Source organism: Euleptes europaea, chromosome 5 (genome assembly GCF_029931775.1).
Source record: "Euleptes europaea isolate rEulEur1 chromosome 5, rEulEur1.hap1, whole genome shotgun sequence".
NCBI lineage: Eukaryota > Metazoa > Chordata > Lepidosauria > Squamata > Sphaerodactylidae > Euleptes > Euleptes europaea.
Window position 1 is genome coordinate 57,091,674 of NC_079316.1, and position 17,820 is coordinate 57,109,493.

Consider the following 17,820-nt stretch of genomic DNA (forward strand, 5'->3'; position numbering starts at 1 on the left):
TGGGGTGCAGAATCAGTACAGACCTAATTGTGAGAATCAGTAGTCTCAAACCTAAGGCAAAGTAAAATAAAATAAAATAAAAGCTTGCAATGGTGTTGGATTTTGGCATTTCTTTCAGGATATTATGTCTGGGCACCCCACCTTGGAGCCTTTCTTCTAATGGGGCACCTCAGGTTTTGGTTACACTGGCAAGTTGTTTTATGTTAGTTACACTGGAAAAGGGGGATTTAAGGAGGGGGGTGCCTTCGACAGTATTATCTGTGGGTACAATATAAATGACCCCCCATTAGTGATTTTGGGGAGATTACTGAAAAAAACTTTAACAAGCTGCTTGGTTATTACAGTGATCGCTCAGTGGCTAAAATAATCCATGGGGCCAATGCAGGGAATATTTATCCCCAAATGAACTTCATTTGTTCTTGTGGATTTAACCATAAGGCTAAATTTAATTATCAATGTGGCAATATGATATTGTCATATTCTGTGTGGGATCACTCATGGAGGAATGAAATGGGGTGGGGAGTGGCTGCCAAATATTTGCAAAGGAAAAAAGGAGGATAGTATTCTCACACATGCTGACTTTCCAGATATAGGGAGCTTGTTCTGAGGGACTATTTGCACACACAATGCCAATAACATCCTCAAATAATAAGATACCATTTGCACTGGGGATAAGGGAAGTCTCCAACTTGGGTTTGTGTTTCAGTAGATTCTGGAAGGTTCAGACCCATCTTTGATGAGTGCCCTTGCTCTGGAAATCATGAAGATGCAATAACCATTGGATCCGATGCTGCTGCCCTTTCCAAACGTTTCTTCAGGTGGAGCACCATTTTATTTTGAAATGTTCCAAATGCAGTGATTTTTTAATGATGAAATGGTCAGTGTTGTGCCAAGTAGAAAGCTCTTTTTTAGCTCAGCATGCGTTCCAACACCAGGTTGGTTCTGAGGCTCGCTGCCTTAAAAAAAACCTAAAGTGAAGTTGGCTAACCTGGGAAGTATACAGGAAGATGATAAACTGGATGCTTATAAGGAAGGCTTTAGCGCCTTCTATTATTTTCCTGGGAACAAAAGGCATTTATTTCTAACTTGTCTTATTTATTCATTTCCTAAGATTCTTTCTCCTAATGTAACTCAGTGGTGATATAGTACCCATAAAACTTCCCGGCGCCAATATAGAGAGGTGGACTCAAGTAATTTACACTCAAAATTTATGTTTGGATGGGAAAAAAATAATGAGGCTCATGGAATGATGATATTAATAGAAATGTATCTTTATGGCTCATTGTTTCATTCTCATTCAGAAAGGACTTTAGTCAGAAATACTGCTCTGGGCAGACGAGATCTCCAGGCATTTATGTCTGCAACCATCCTTTAAGAGGGAGAGGAAAATGGGTGATATAACTTTTATAGCTTGTGTGTGCGATTCACAGAGGCTATGCATGGCTGCCCTTATGTACCAGAATGTGAATGGCAGGCATGGGGTAAAAAAGGAGGTCAGTTTAAGGCAGCCTGGCCAAAGTCACTTTCACTGGGGCTTTATTTGGCCTTCCAAGCAGATAGGGTTGCCAACCTCCAGGTACTAGCTGGAGATCTCCTGCTATTACAACTGATTTCCAGCCGATAGAGATCAGATCACCTGGAGAAAATGGCTGCTTTGGCCACTGGACTCTATGGCATTGAAGTCCCTTCCCTCCTCAAACCCCACCCTCCTCAGGCTCTGCCCCAAAAACCTCCCGCCAGTGTTGAAGAGGGACCTGGCAACCCTACAAGCAGATGATTAAAAAAAACAACTCTGGGCAGTTTAGAGTCCAATTGCCAAAGTGGCCATTTTCTCCAGGTGAACTGCTCTATCGACTGGAGATCAGTTGTAATAGCAGGAGATCTCCAGCTAGTACCTGGAGGTTGGCATCCCTAGAAATAAAACAAGATACCTTTGTTTGGAGATCACCCTTTATTAACTGGGTGCTCCATCAGCTGAACGATTGAGAAAATTGTACACTGAAGCAAGCGAGAAATCTTTCAGTTACTCCTGAGAAGGGAATGGGTTGTATAGTTAATCTTGCTTTGCATACAGTTGCATCATCACCAAATGGCCTTCCTGGTGACCACTTTCATTGAGAGCCAGTGTGGTATAGTAGAGTACTAGACCTTTTTTTTGCCATTAAGTCACAGCTGACTTAGGCCAACTCTGTAGGGTTTTCAAGGCAAGAGACTTTCAGAGGTGGTTTGCCATTGCCCACCTGTGTAGCAACCCTGGACTTCCTTGGTGGTCTCCCATCCAAATACTGAATAGGGCTGACCCTGCTTAGCTTCTGAAATTGGACAAGATCGGCTATCCTGGCTATCCAGGTCAGGTCAAAGCTGTGCTAGACTAGGTTTGGGGAAACCTGGGTTAATCCCCACTCTGTCATGATACTCGTTGGGTGACCTTGCCCTAGTCTCTGCCTGAGCCCAACTTACCTGACAGCTGTTGCTATGAAAATGAGAAGGGGACAGTGGTATAAGATGTACTGAGCTCCATGCAGTAAGGGCAAAATAAAAATATAATTGGTGGATTTGTGGATTTTAGGAAGGTGCATCAATATATATATCACTATGATATTGATATTGATATCACTTTATCACTATGAGCTATGGTTGCCAGCTCCAGGTTGAGAAATACCTAGAGATTTTGGGGGTGGAGCCTGAGGAGGGTGGGATATGGAGAGGGGAGGGACTTCAATGCCATAGAGTCCAATTGCCAAAGTGGCCATTTTCTCCAGGGGAACTGATCTCCATTGCCTGGAGATTGGTTGTAATAGCGGGAGGTCTCCAGCCACCACCTGGAGTTTCGCGATCGTACTATGAGCTCTAAGAACTTACATGAAAAAGCATGCTTTTAAACCAGAAGAAACCAAATGCGGTCTTCAGGATGATAGCAAGAGCTGTAAGCGCTGTTGCGATTGTGCCAGGTCCTTGCAACAATCCTTTCAAACCTGCATGTAGCCCACAGACTTTGTGCTGACAATTCCTTTTGCAGTAGGATCATCTGGCTAATTACCCTGCAGCAATGGAGCAGCATTAAGGTACCCCATCTAGACTGTGCTTTTGTTCACATGGCAGTTTCTGAAGGTGGGCTGCAGTGCTAGACGTAAAGTCATATTCTATTCCAGCAATATTTTGCAGGACTCCCCACCCCCATCCCACAATGTACTCTGTACCTTTCCTCAGTCTGCAGAAAACAATATATAAAATGTTCTAGAAGGCAGCAAGGTGAACCATAATTTCCTCTTTAATAAAGGGCTGCCATTTAATCTAATATTATAGAAAATGATTACATCTTAAAAGCCTATAAATTATATTTGACAACACTCTGGTGTTTCTTATGGCAATTATAAATGGCGATGCTGGGCATTGGCACAGAGGCACATTCTTGCTGGTGTTTGTTTATTGGCTGTTTATTAAAAGTGATTAATCTAAATCACTATTGGAGTAGATCTTTTGCTGAAGATGCACAATAAGAAGTGGCAGTTTTACTCTTTGACAAATGTAAGGCAGTGTTTTCCCACACATAAAAGGTATTTTGGTTCAGTCTTTTTTTTTTTTTTTGCTTGGGAGAACGAGGGAAGCTCGTTCCATTAAGATGGAGCAGAATGCACCCTCTGTTTTTTCATAATCAGCTTTCCAATCTTCAGTTTACAGCAAAATTAAATGGATCTGAGCTTTAATATAACAGCCACCTGTTATTTATCACACTTGGAATCAGCTGCCCAACCACCTGGGTGGTTACGGGCTGATTTGTGCAGTCCCCCCCCCCATCTTGTGGGGCCAAACCCAAAGGCTTTGGCAAAGGGGTCTGTCTGGCTAAAACTGCAAAACCAGAAGTTGAACCAGGGATGTGCAGCTGAGGCCCTGGCTTCTTGTTATTATGATGATATTATGAGAAGCAGTTACACAGGAATAGGTCAGGAAGCAAACGAGAGCTACAGCAAGCCAGAACCTTTACTAGGGTTGCCAACTTTGGGTTGAGAAATTTCTGGAGGTTTGGGGGATGGAGCCTGGAGAAGGTGGAACTTGGGGATGAGAAAGACTTCAGCAGGGTATAGTGCCACAGAAAACACCTTTCAAAGCTATCTTTTCCAGGAGAGCTGATCTGTGCTGTCAGGAGATCTATGGGTAATTCTGTAAAATCTCCAGGCCCCACATGGAGGTTGGCAACCCTAGCCTTTACTTCAACATAGGGTTGCCAGCTCTGGGTTGGGAAATACCTAGAGATTTTGGAGGTGGAGATTGAGGCGAATGGGGTTTGAGGAGGGGAGGGACTTCAATGGGGTATAATGCCATAGAGTCCACCATCCAAAGTGGCTACTTTCTCCAGGTAAACTGATCTCTGTTGCCTGGACAGAGATAGTGGGAGATCTCCAGCTACCAGCTGGAGGTTGGCAACCGTACTTCAACATGACCAGACATTTTCTGGACTGAAACCACCCTACAGGGATGTTGTTCCTAGAACCCCAAGCAGCCTCCCCCAAACCCGGCAAAGCCACCAAATCACTTCACCATGAGCTCTAAGGTGATTCTTGTTCACACAGTAACCAAACCAGATATAATTCACAGATGTTTTATTTCTAAAAGTTAAAGAAAGCAAAATATTTAAAATTGCAGTACATTCTCTTTCTGGTCCAAGAGCAAAAATAATAATAACAGAACTACTTCATTATGTAATATGCAGCATACCTGCAATAAAGATGGTAAATCTTCTTTGAGCAATCTGATAACAGTGAGTGGAAGAATAATCCCAATTATGGCACAATACAGCATACTAGCTAAAGCATCAGGTACAGGTAGGGTTGCCAGCTCCAGGTTAGCAAATACCTGGAGATTTGGGGGGGGGTGGAGACTAGGAAGGGTGTGGCTTTGGAAGGGGAGAGACATCAATGGGGTATAATGGCATAGAGTCCATCTTCCAAAGTGGTCATTTTCTCCAAAGGGACTGATCTCTGTCACCTGGACATCAGTTGTACTAGTGGCAGATCTCCAGCCATCACCTGGAGGTTGGCAACCCTACTCTTAATCTCACTCTGCAACTTGACTCTGACCTAAACTGTCATATAATTTATCCATTTTGATCTGACCTGGATGTCTGCTTTGATTCTAATTTCCCTTGGTGTGTATGTTAATGTCATATTTTCTTACTATTCATTGTCTTGCATCTGTAGTGGACTCCATGAGTGTGGCCTTTATTTCAGAACTAAAGGTATCTCTGGCTCTGTTGCGATTCTGTAACGAGCAATTTTAGCAACATAAGCAGCATTATACACAATTGGGTATCCATCTGCTACGTGCTAGCATTAAGCTTCTTGGTGTCTTTATCCAAGGATCTCAGAGCAATAGCCTGAGAGTAAAAATTTTAAACTAAACCATAATTCACTTGATAACCTTTAGCATTGTAGAGGAAAATCTTGGTATTCCCTGAGAACTCTCCTTTTGAAAGTACAGTTGTTCTGGGGTGTTTTGCTTTATGGCAGTCTTAAATTCTCTCATCTACTGTGCAGATGTAAGCAAATGTTACAGATGTCGTTCTTATCCCCTCAGTGTGAATAAATATATCCGGAAACAAAACAGGCCTCAATTGGAAGCTTTTTTAAATCCCGAAAAGATGGTTTAGTGTCTCAAACGGGAATTAGAGGTGAGAACCTTATTCTTTTATAGTATAAAAGAGAAGACCTTTGGGAAGCAAAGGAAAGAAACGAGCAAGGTTATATTTCTATGGTACATTGAATTGTTGTCATGGTGGCCCCAGAGATGATGAAACAGTGATAATTCTAGTTGAACTAAGTCTCATAGAAGTAAAAAAAAACACCCCTGCAGATAGCTGTGCTGATCCAATAGAAAAAAAATCTAAGAGCAACAGTAGGGGAATACTTTTTATTAGAATCAACAGAAATATCATAAAATAGTGAATGAGCAAACTTTGGAGTTCCCCAGAACTCTTCCTCAGACAAGCTGCAAACATTGCAGACTGTGGGAATTTTTCATTGTATTCACAGGGCATACCAACTCTTTAAAAACCACATATCTGGAACCTGGGCAGTAAATGGACAGAGTGAGACAGTATTTTATTCATTCAACATGTACAATTCATTATGATAGTCCAGCTTGAATTCAGTGAGCTAAAGCCTCTGAACCTGAAGTTCTCATGGAGCAGTCATTGGTTATTCATGGCCATTAGTTGCCTTCCATGAGATTTTCTAATCCCTTTATAAAGTCATCTAAACTTGTGAGCATCACAACATTTTGTGGCAGTGGATTCTACAAAATAATTATTCATAGGCTGAAACCATACTTTCCCTTGCTTTGTTCTGAATCTTCTGTAATTCAGTTTCATTGAGTACCCTGTTGTGTTATGGGAGTCACTGTCCACTTTATGCACACAATAAACTACCACATTCAAACTACAAGGTAGCTGCCCCTAGCAAAACAGAAAGCAAAACACGTGGAGATGGAGTTCCTGCAACCAAAGGAGAGCAAAGCCCTCCTAGAACTGGAGGGAACCTCTCTGGGAAGCCAGGCACTCTCTCATTTTAACCCATAGATGGCTAAAAGAAACAAATGCTGTCTCATTAGCTCTGGTCAGAGGCTACAGATTGTATTGGGTGCTGCTGAGCCAGAGCCCCTAGCTTTGTCCCCAGTATCCAGCTCTGAAAGAGCTGGTGACACTCTGTCTCATCATTCTCTTTATGAAACCCTCCTGCCTATGTTCCTTCATTGCAAAAGGATCTTACACCTCTTCTCTGCTTCCTGCTTAACCAATTTATAATTCATAAAAGGATTATCCTCTTATCTCATGACTGCTAAGTTAAATTGGGAATGTTTGCTGAAGGACTTCATCAAAAACTTTGGGGAAGTCCATGTCTATGGGATCATCCATGAACTCCAAAAGGACTTCCATTTACTAAAGTATGCTAATTCTTCCTTAGTAACTTGTTAATTTATGCACTTGATAATTCTATTATTTTCAAGTAACCTATTTATCTGCAACAGATGCTAGACTAACAGACCTGTAATTTCTAGGATCTCTGGATCCCTTTTTTATTTACTGCCTTTAGAAGGAGGGCTGATTTTAGTCACAAGTTGCATATTTCTGTTAGGATTTTACTGTATATACTCGCGTATAGGCCAGGTTTTTCAGCCCAAAAAAGGGCTGAAAAATCCCAACTCGGCTTATACACGGGTCAATATGGTAGGTGGAGGGAAGGGGGAAACTTACCGCTACCGCCTCCTCCAGCGCGCCTTCCCCCGGACCAGGAGCGGCCTGCGCAGCCTCCTGCACGCCGGGGGGGGGGGGCACCTCCAGCGATCCTTCCCCCGGGCCAGGAGTGGCCTGCGCAGCCTACTGTGCACCGGAGGGGCCGCCGCCACCGCCTCCAGCGCGCCTTCCCCTGGGCCAGGAGCGGCCTGCGCAGCCTCCTGCGCGCCGGGGGGGCCGCCGCCGCCGCCTCCAGCGCGCCTTCCCCCGGGCCAGGAGCGGCCTGTGCAGCCTCCTGCGCGCTGGGGGGGCCCTGCCGCCAGCTGATCACCGCCTCTCCCGGTAAGTAGGGGGTTCAGGGGCTCTTCCCCCTCCCCCCCTAGGGTGGCGCTGGGGACGGGGTGGGTGTGGAGGGCCCGGGAGGCCGGGCGGGAGGGCGACCCGGGGGTTGTATAAGCCGACCCTTGGCTTATATGCGGGTGCCTAATTTTTCCTCATTTTTGGGGTGAAATTAGGCACCTCGGCTTATATGTGGGTCGATTTATACGCGATACTCACGTATAGGCCGAGTTTTTCAGCCCAGAAAAAGGGCTGAAAAATCCCAACTCGGCTTATACGCGGGTCAATACTGTAGGTGGAGGGGGGGAAAACTTACCGCCACCTCCTCCAGTGCGCCTTCCTCCGGGCCAGGAGCGGCCTGCGCAGCCTCCTGTGTGCTGGGGGGCCCCGTCTCCATCGCCGCCTCCAGCGCGCTTTCCCCCGGGCCAGGAGCGGCCTGCGCAGCCTCCTGCGCACCGGGGGAGGCCTGCCGCCGCCTCTAGCGCGCCTTCCCCCGGGCCAGGAGCGGCCTGCGCAGCCTCCTGCGTGCCGGGGGGGGGGCCTGCCGCCACCGTCTCCAGCCGCCTTCCCCCGGGCCAGGAGTGGCCTGCGCAGCCTCCTGTGCGCTGGGGGGGGGGCGCCGCCGCCAGCTGATCGCTGCCTCTCCCGGTAAGTAGGGGGTTCAGGGACTCTTCCCCCTCCCCCCCCTAGGGTGGCGCTGGGGTCGGGGTGGGTCTGGAGGGCCCGGGAGGCCAGGCAGGAGGGCGACCCGGGGGTTGTATAAGCCGACCCTCGGCTTATACGCGGGTGCCTAATTTTTCCCCATTTTTGGGGTGAAATTAGGCACCTCGGCTTATACGCGGGTCGGCTTATACGCGAGTATATACGGTACATCTGGACAGGGATGCTTCAACACTAATGGTTTGATTTAAATTCTGTTCAGTCGTCACAAGCAAGAAGATGTTGTTTTGTTGAACAGTTTGGTTGTTCATAAGCAGCTTAAGCTTATTTGGGAAGTCACTTCATGTGTATTCAAACAGTACAGCAGAGTACCTTCCTTCTCTGCTCTTACACCTGCGATAGCCACATCCAACTGATTTTTCCCATCCCATGAGGTTTATTAAATGCCTGCTATATCTGTGTTCTCATTAATACTAAGCACTCCAGCTGTCTCATCCTAACTGAAGCTGGCATTTGCAGATAAACCCCTATACCTTTCCAAGTGTCCTCTGTGTTTGCATTTTCCACTGTGGCTGTTGGTTTTATACTATGACAACGACTACTACTGTGTGTGTGTAAAGCGCATCAAGTCACAGCCGACTTATGGCAACCCCTTTTGGGGTTTTCATGGCAAGAGACTAACAGAGGTGGTTTGCCAGTGCCTTCCTCTGCACAGCAACCCTGGTATTCCTTGGTGGTCTCCCATCCAAATACTAACCAGGGTTGACTACTACTACTACTCCCTTAAACAGCTGCCATTTTCTCATTCATTCTCATGCTCAAATTCTAGCCAGTTCCCATCTAAATCATACACATCAGTTAACCCATCGTCCCTTAGGGATGTCATCCTAAACTGGGATGCTCCCCGCTTCCTATCTGCTTTCTCTCACAAGTTAGTTTAAATGTTGCTGTTCGAGCAGTTTTGATATAAACATGGCTTTAGGATTGTTGAAAAACAAATTTTCAGTAAATGTTGGGTTCGGGTTTATTGGGCCTGATTTTTTTCAGTAAACCCAAAATAAGCCAAATACCATAATGGTAAATTTCAGTATTCGGCTCTATTTTTGGGTTTCCCAAAAAATTCTGGTCCATTATAGTCTATGGGGACTTTTTCGAAGCTCCAGGGCGGGGGGCATTTTTGGAAGTAGAGTCCCCAGATTTGCAGCATAGCTGCAAGGGACTCTCCTTCAATGGTCACCAAAGTTTGGTGAACTTTGGGACAGGAGGTTCAATTTTATGGGCCCACAAAGGGGTCACTCCCATCCTCCAGGCATTTGAGAGCCGAGCTGTCCATTGGTTTTCAGGTTCAAAAGTTCAGTGTTGCTGATGACTGGTGGAAAGAGCCAATTGACAGGCTGGCACCTCAAAGTTTGGGGGCTGCCTTCATTTCTGGATCGCTTTGCATAATGTACATGCAAATTAGCTTCCAAACGGAGGAAAAAGGCTTAAATGCAAGAGAAATAAGGCATGGAAAACATTTCTTTTGGTGGCAAATGACATCCTGTGAGCAGTCCTTTATTGTGGTCATGAAAAATCTGATTCCAAGAGATGGTCATGGTGTGGGGAAACAAAGCCTCTACTCAGGGCAACCTTCTTCTGGAAAGCAGGTTTTAAAAGGTGGTGGTGGTGATATTGGAGCTGGTTGAAGTCATGACCATGGGGGCTGTCTGAAGGAGATTGCCCCAAAAGAAATTCATTCCTTCTTATCCCCTTAGTGAAAAATGCAGACATGATTATATCTGAAATCACATTGAGATGTCTTTCATCTATGACTACCAATAGTAGATACCAAACTGAAGTGTGTGTAAACTTTGACAAGGAAGTGGGTTGTTGTTTTAAATTAGGATTGCTGACTGTTGGATACCACTTTGGTGGTCTTTGATCTGATGACCTGATTTTATGTGGGGCTGCCCTTGAAGATGATTTGGAAACTGCAATTAGTGCAAAATGTGGTAGTCTGTTGTCAGAGGCTGGGATTATACCTATTTTAGGATCATTTGATGTTGTTTTCTGAATTAAATTGAAGGTGTTGGTCCTTAATACAAAGTGGAGCCCACATACCTGAAGGGTGGACTCTTCTGGCATGAACTCATGTGGTAGCTCTGGTCAACACAGCAATATCTTCTAGTGGTTCCAGCCCCTGTGAGAGTATAAATTATGCTTGCCCTTTCGTGGGCTTTTTTGAGCAGCTCTGACGCTGTCGAACAGTTTCCCAGAGGACAGAAAGTCTACATCTCTTCTGCAGTTTCAGAGGGGGTGCAAGACTTACATTTAATTAGGAGGGCTTTTGTCTCATCTGGATGAGTGTATCTAACAATGGTTTTGAAGAACAACTCCCTAGACTCTATTTTTTATTTGTGACTGTTTTACTGGTTATTATTTGATGTTTTGTGATGTATTTGTTTTATTGTTGTTATTTCAAAGCACCCTAAAGTTCAATATGAGCTTTCCGGAGTCTTGGGTCCTAGTTTTTCAGAGAGAAAGGCAGAGATCTATAAATGTTTGAGATAAATTAATAAATTTTACTGTGTTTTCCTTCTTCTTGTATAGATCATGCTCCTGAGTGACCCTGACATTGAAAGTAGCATACTGATCAGTAACGATGAAGGTGCCACCTATCAAAAATATCGACTCAGCTTCTACATCCAAAGTCTGCTCTTCCATCCTAAGCAAGAGGACTGGATTCTGGCCTACAGCATTGACCAAAAGGTAAATGGGTCATAATACATATTTGTTTGCCACTCTCTTATATTTGCTTTGTACTGTGTGGCTAATAAAATTTTGCCAACATGAATATTAAAGCCCTTTCACAGTGAGAGTAGTTCAAGTGCATCCCCCCATGTGGATTGGCTGTAGCAATTACTTGACAGATTGCTGTGAATGAGAAACAAGTCTATATCCAGTACAGGGATTGTCAATGTATATATTTTTCCACTTCTTTTAATTGTTATGCATAGTTGCAACGATTATTTTTGTCTGTGTATTTTCTTCAGCAAGTTTTCCGTTTTTGTTTGTTAATGCCAATTTTACATGATGGCATTGTTATGCAGTTGACAGAAAAAAGAGGCATCCATCTTAATGGTGATATTTCTATTGAATTTTGTTAGCATGATTGTGGAAAAGGATGGCTGCAATGTGACTGGGAAAAAGGATGACCAAGTGGTGATACCATTAAGGAAACTTGAACTTCAGATGGAATCAGAATTTTCAAATAACTTGGTAACATCCTTAATCTAGTAATGGGAGAGGTAATACAGAATAGTGCATATTACTGCAGTCAACACTCTGTGCTCCAACTCATTATGAGTGGCTTGAAGCTAGATCTATGCATACAGCTTTTTATATTACTCAGACTTATCTGGACTGTGGTATTTGACTGCAATGCCATTTTGTATTTCCTGTAATACCCTTCTTATTCCCTGATTTGCCAATCTTTGGATACTGCTTATAGATTCAGTGGCAGGGTTACAGTCATCTGAAACAAAAAGTGTATGAAGAATCAAGCATGTATGTGATATGTCTTGCTCCTTTGATCTTAATGGGGGTCCTTCCTGCTTTGATTCTTAGTCAGGACAGCTACCATAACTACTGAGAATCTCAGCGAATGTGTGTTGGAGATTTTTCTCCCTGCTTCAGAAATACCAGTCAGTTATACTCTTCACACATTCTCTGAAGCTAATGAGATTATCCCAGAGGAACTGAAAGACTACTGCTGACTGTAGAATCTTTCTCAAAAGATAATGAGAAAGGATTCTCTGTTAGAAACTAAGGCATTATTGGTATTGTTTGAGAAGAAAATATGCACTGGCTTGGCAAGATATGGATGGGATCATATAGGAGTAGTCCAGAAACAATGTCAGAGCCAAAGTTATGCTGCCAGGAAACTGCATGGCAGTTTTTCAGCTGGATTTATCCTTGGCTGAAACCATGTTCCCTCGGCCCATTCTTCTACCATCCTGCTAGAGGAGAAAAAGTTATTTCAGTAAGTGTAAGCGCTAATGTTGCAGTTTATCTGAGCAATGATTTTATTATGGTTCAGAGCTGGTTTCTAGCTCCTGCAGTAGTATATGGTTTCCCTCTCAGTTTGGTGAGTTTGAAAAAAAGTTTATGTCAGACTGCCAGATCAGGTAATACAGTATATTGTCTTGAAATACAGCATCTGCCTCCGGTCTGTAGATTTTCCAGAAGTATCTATGTCAGAAGGGAGCCCGGTGGTTCAGAGTGGTAAGCTGCAGTACTGTAGTTAAAGTTCTGCTCATGACCTGAGTTTGATCCCATCAGAAGCTGGTTTCAGGTAGTCGGCTCAAGGTTGACTCAGGCTTCAGTCCTTCTGAGATCAGTAAAATGAGTATCCAGCTTGCTGGGGGTAAAAGTGGAGATGACTGGGGAAGGCAATGGCAAACCCCATAAACACAGTCTGCCTAGTAACCTTCATGATGTGACGTCATCCCATGGGTCTTTAATGACCCAGTGCTTGCACAGGGGACTTTATCTTTAGCCCTGTCCTAGATGGCCCAGGCTAGCTTGATCTCGTCAGATCTCAGAAGCTAAGTAGGGTCAACCCTGGTTAGTATCTGGATGGGAGACGACCAAGGAATGTCAGAGTTGTTATGTAGAGGAAGACAATGGCAAACCATCTCTGTTAGCCTCTTGCGTTGAAAACCACATGAGGGGTTGCCATATGTTGGCAGCTACTTGATGGCACTTTACACACACACATCTATGTCAGTCTTCAACTGTTATTTTAGAACATTATGTTCTTTGTAAATAATCTAAATGAACAAGTCTCACAAACCTGCAAATGCATTCCTAAATTCTTCTGCCCTTCATTTGCCCACTCAGCTTTTGCTGTACTGAGATGCCCACCTAGCTGTATCTTCATCTCCAAGACGGTTCTGACTAGACCAGTGATTCTTAACCTTTAATCCACTACCACTTATCAAGTACAGAATATTGTTAACTTAAATACCCCTCTAATTCACAAGTAAAAAATCAGAACATAGAAATGTCAATACAGACAATTCAATTTTATTTGTATATTTACATGCATTCAATAGATCTCAGGCATATATTCAATGAGATTCTTGTGTCTAAGGACCATTGACCAGTTTCTTAATATTAGGCTTGCTATTAGTAGTCAGCTTCAGCTTCCATAATTTATCAGTTGCCTCAATTTCTTGCCAACTAAATCAACAATAGTACTGAAGAAATTGCAAGTACAACAAGGGGGATAGCAAAAGCCACTGCAAGTGGGAAGAAGGAACTGCTTAAAATTCTAAAGTTCCAAATACTCCTGTTTGCCCTCCAAAGTGCTGTATGCCATTCCTTCAAGATTTGAGGGTCACCCCCCAGGGGAGTGTATGGCCCCTGTTAAAAACCACAGAGCTAGACAAAATCTTCCAGTCTATTGCATCCTTCCACTTCTACAATTCCAGCTGCTAAATGGTTCTATTATTTACTTTGTGTCCACACATTGGTCAAGGCCCCAATCTTTCTAGTCATCTTTCCTTTCTGTGAGTTGGATTCTGCAGTTCAGAGAAGCATTACATGGCGTCAAACACACTGCAGCAACCTTTTTCTCAAATGTTTGAGAGAGGGGAGGAGATCAGCACTTTCCCACTCTTTCAAGGGTTACTTGTTATCCCATGGGGAAATAAGGGGAGTGCAATATGAGTGAGAACTGGATGCATAGTGGCTGACTCAGCATAGCTTCTGTGATCTGACAAGATCAGGCTAGCCTGGGCTATCGAGGTCAGAGCTGGATGCAAAGTAGCAACCATGAAACTATTTTTTCACATCCCTGCTCCCTGATAGACCACCTCAATGCTTCCACAGGGACATTGTATTGCAATTTAAAAATTCAAATTCTGATAGAAGTCTGATGATAATGATCTGTGGACTTTCAACTGAATGAGTCCAAAGGGGGTTTCATTTGGAGGTTTGGGGATTATTCAATTTGATCATTGAGATCATTGAAGAACTGTATTTGCACCTTTGTTGATTTCCTTCCTGCCCATGCAGCAAAGTTCAAGAATTGTGGGCACAGAAACAGAGATGGGAGCATGAGATTCCCCCATCACATCATTAAAACTGCGATTCAAACTTCAGTGTTTGATGAAACATGCAAAGGAGTGAGTGATGATGTCTGACTTAACACTGATATCTGTGAAATCTACAGTGATAAGTTAATTCAGTGGTGGGTTATTGAACAATACAAGCTAAGTAACTGTGCTGCAACCTTTCCTACTCTATAGGTCTTTCTACCATCTTACCTAAGTAATTCAATGCACTTCTAAAGGGTTTTGTTATATACTGGACTAGTAACCATAGATAATAACTTGTATACTGTATGTCCTTTCCCTTGTTAAGAGAAAGTATCAGGTGCACATTCCTATTTTTTTGGATGATGCCATGATGACATTTTCAGATGCAAAGCCACTGTAAATATGGAGTTCTTTATTGTGCCAGGCGGTTATTCTGTGAAAGACTTAGTCAAATGTCAACCTTTTGCAAGCTCAGATGTTCTGTGTATCCATAAATTCTTCAGTACAGATTGAAAGATCCAGTATATCCATTTGATGTCACTGAATGGTTTGATGTTGCTTTTAAGGTAGAAAGTGAGCATTTAAACTGTGCCTGTGTTTGGACAAAGGCAGCTTATAAGAAAGAGACAAATGATGAGCTTCATAGAATATGATACGTTTGTCAGGAGATGTCAGAAGTAGCTGATGGAAGGGTAGTTTTGGGTTTAGGATGCTTTGTTGTAACTCAACCCCCATTTCTGAGATCTGACATTCCAAATCCTGCACTCAAAATTTTGCATGCAGATTTACATACGTTCATTCAATCTGTTCTGGATGAAAAATATAAGAGTGCTGGTGAATAACTTCAAGTTCATCCCCTTGTGTGTCTCCTCTACATTTCATAAGTTCCAGCTTCTTTCCCACTGAGAGTGTGGGCACATCACCTCCAAGTTGTTTATTTGATGGTTGATTTGTTGAGAGACAGAATGGTGCCCATAGGTGGAGACTGTGCTCAAATTCTCTATTGAACTTACTGCCTTGGAATTTGCCACGATCAATTCTTAGCCTCAAGTAATAGCTAGGAGGGGAAAAATACAAAGAAAGCTGTTTTGGAGATCCTGCATTTCCCAAATGGAAGATGAAATGACTTGTAGATCTGAAGCAAAAGAATTAGTGTTAGAATCTGATCTTGAGACCACAATTTGCCATTGAAGGGTACCCACCTCTGTTATTACTGCCCTTAAATCCCCCTTGGGACAGGGTAAAGATTCAGTCTGAGTACACTGAATCATTCGGTGTGACAGCAAAGACTGCTTTTCAGTGCCCATCAGCTTATCCATCTTTTGTATTTTTTTCAGGGAGGGAGGCATTCTTGGATGCAGAGCCCTAGAAATAAAACTTTTTCCAGGAAAGTGTGTAACCAAGCAATTTAGGCAATTTGTTGGTATAAAACTGATACCCTTTTACCTACCTATGGTTATGGTAAATTTATATGGTTTATAGAAATATATTAAATGAACATAAACAAGCAAAAGGAAATTTTTAGGGGTGAGCTATACTTATACATATGCAAAAGTATAGTTTTGATGCAGGACCTTGGCATGCAGATTTTAAAATCCATGCATTGGGGTCAGGTACAGCATAAGGAGAGGTCTGTACAAAAATCTGAAAACTGATTTTTTTTTAATTTAAAAAGGTTAAAAACTTACAGTGGTGGAGGAGCTGGCAGCCATTTGGTGGGAGTGCTCCTTCCCATGAGAGGTGCAAAATGGATGGAATGGCCTTCCTATCACACACCCACTCCTCCCCTTTCCTGGTGGGGCTAGGCATCTCGCACAGCAATTTGGTAGAGATGCCACCTTTGGCCCATCCAAGGGATGCCTTTCTTGCCACTGTTACCATCTTCCCCTATCGGCATGTGAGCCAGTAGGTGGTGGTAGTGGTGGTTGCAACAGCACTGCATGGGGGAGGAATGGGAGCCCCTGCTGCCACCTCACGAGCCAGGCAGCCAGGAGCATTGCAGGCAGACAGAGTGGGAACCTCCAATACCCCTGCCGTGCAAGCCACTCAGGTAGAGGAGACAATGCTGTAGGCAGGAAAGGAGGAGTGGAAGCTGCCACCACCATATGAGCTGGACAGGCAGAGCTCGTGATGCAGCAGGCGGGCAGGCTGGCTGAGGAGTGGCTGCTCTGGCAAGTGAGAAATTGCCTCCAGTGACTTTTGCAGGTCCTCACAAATATGCACGTGTGTGTGTGTGTGTAATATAGTATACCGTATATACTCGCGTATAAGCTGGGTTTTTCAGCCCAAAAAAAGGCCTGAAAAAGCCGAACTCGGCTTATACGCGGGTCAATACGGTAGAGGGGGGAGGGAGGGGGAACTTACCGCCACCGCCGCCTTTCCCCAGCCAGGAGCAGCCTCCAAAGGCCCCCTGCGGCCGCAGGGAGGCCACTCCGCCGCCCCCGCCACCTTTTCCCGGTTGGGAGCGACCTCCAAAGGCCTCCTGTGGCCACAGGGAGGCTGCTCCGCCGCCCCTGCTGCCTTTTCCCGGCCGGGAGCGGCCTCCAAAGGCCCCCTGCGGCTGCAGGGAGGCCGCGCCGCTGCCCCCGCCGCCTTTTCTTGGCCGGGAGCAGACTCCAAAGGCCTCCTGCGGCCGCAGGGAGGCCGCGCCGCTGCCCCCGCCGCCTTTTCCCGGCCGGGAGCGACCTCCAAAGGCCTCCTGTGGCTGCAGGGAGGCCGCCCCGCCGCCCCCACCGGGCCCACGCCACTTCCCGCCACCAGAAGCGGCCTGGGGGGGCCTCCTGCAGCTGCAGGAAGGCCGCCCCCGCCGGATCCGCCGCTTCCCGCTGCCAGGAGCCCAGAAGGTAAGCCTGCGGGGGGGGAGGGGTTATAAGCCGACCCTCGGCTTATACGCGGGTGCCTAATTTTTCCCCATTTTTGGGGAGAAATTAGGCACCTCGGCTTATACGCGGGTTGGCTTATACACGGGTACATACGGTATATAAAGTAAACTTTTTAAAAAAAAAAAACCTTATAAGTATATGAAAAATGATTTCGCCAACGATATTATATAGTTTCTTTTAATTTTTGTGCATGGTTGGGAAAATATTTTTTCTTCTTTTTCCTCTGGCAAATTTCTCATTTTCTTTGTAGGGCATTTTTACACCAATGGCATGTCATATGCCATTGTTACACCGTTTTTATGCTGTTCATGCTTAAGAAAAAACTGGTGACATTAGTTTCATTCTGAGCATGGAAAAATCATAAAAGAAAATTCAATCTGAATAAGACTAGAGCAGCAATGAAATTCAGTAATAGTTCCATGTATTATGCAGATAAAGCAAAATGAAATAACATAAAAATAACAAAAGTAAAGAATTACTTAGGCAGATGCCTTTTCTCACTGCTGGCATTATCAAACCAGGCTAAAACCTTACAAAGTCTAAACGTTCACAAAGTCCAATGAGCCAACTACCGACATTTCAATTTTAAATGATTGTAAATGGTTTTATTGTATATATGCACTACCTT

The 17,820-nt window shown here is 44.3% G+C and overlaps 1 protein-coding gene across 1 annotated transcript in view; it reads left to right on the forward strand.

Annotated features, from left to right (window-relative positions):
• Positions 1-17,820, forward strand: part of SORCS3 (sortilin related VPS10 domain containing receptor 3) — a 564,006-nt gene that overhangs the window by 292,558 nt on the left and 253,628 nt on the right. Inside the window, exon 4 of the mRNA XM_056849278.1 lies at positions 10,817-10,975. Within this exon, the coding sequence (XP_056705256.1) occupies positions 10,817-10,975 (159 nt within the window). The remainder of the gene's footprint in view (positions 1-10,816; positions 10,976-17,820) is intronic.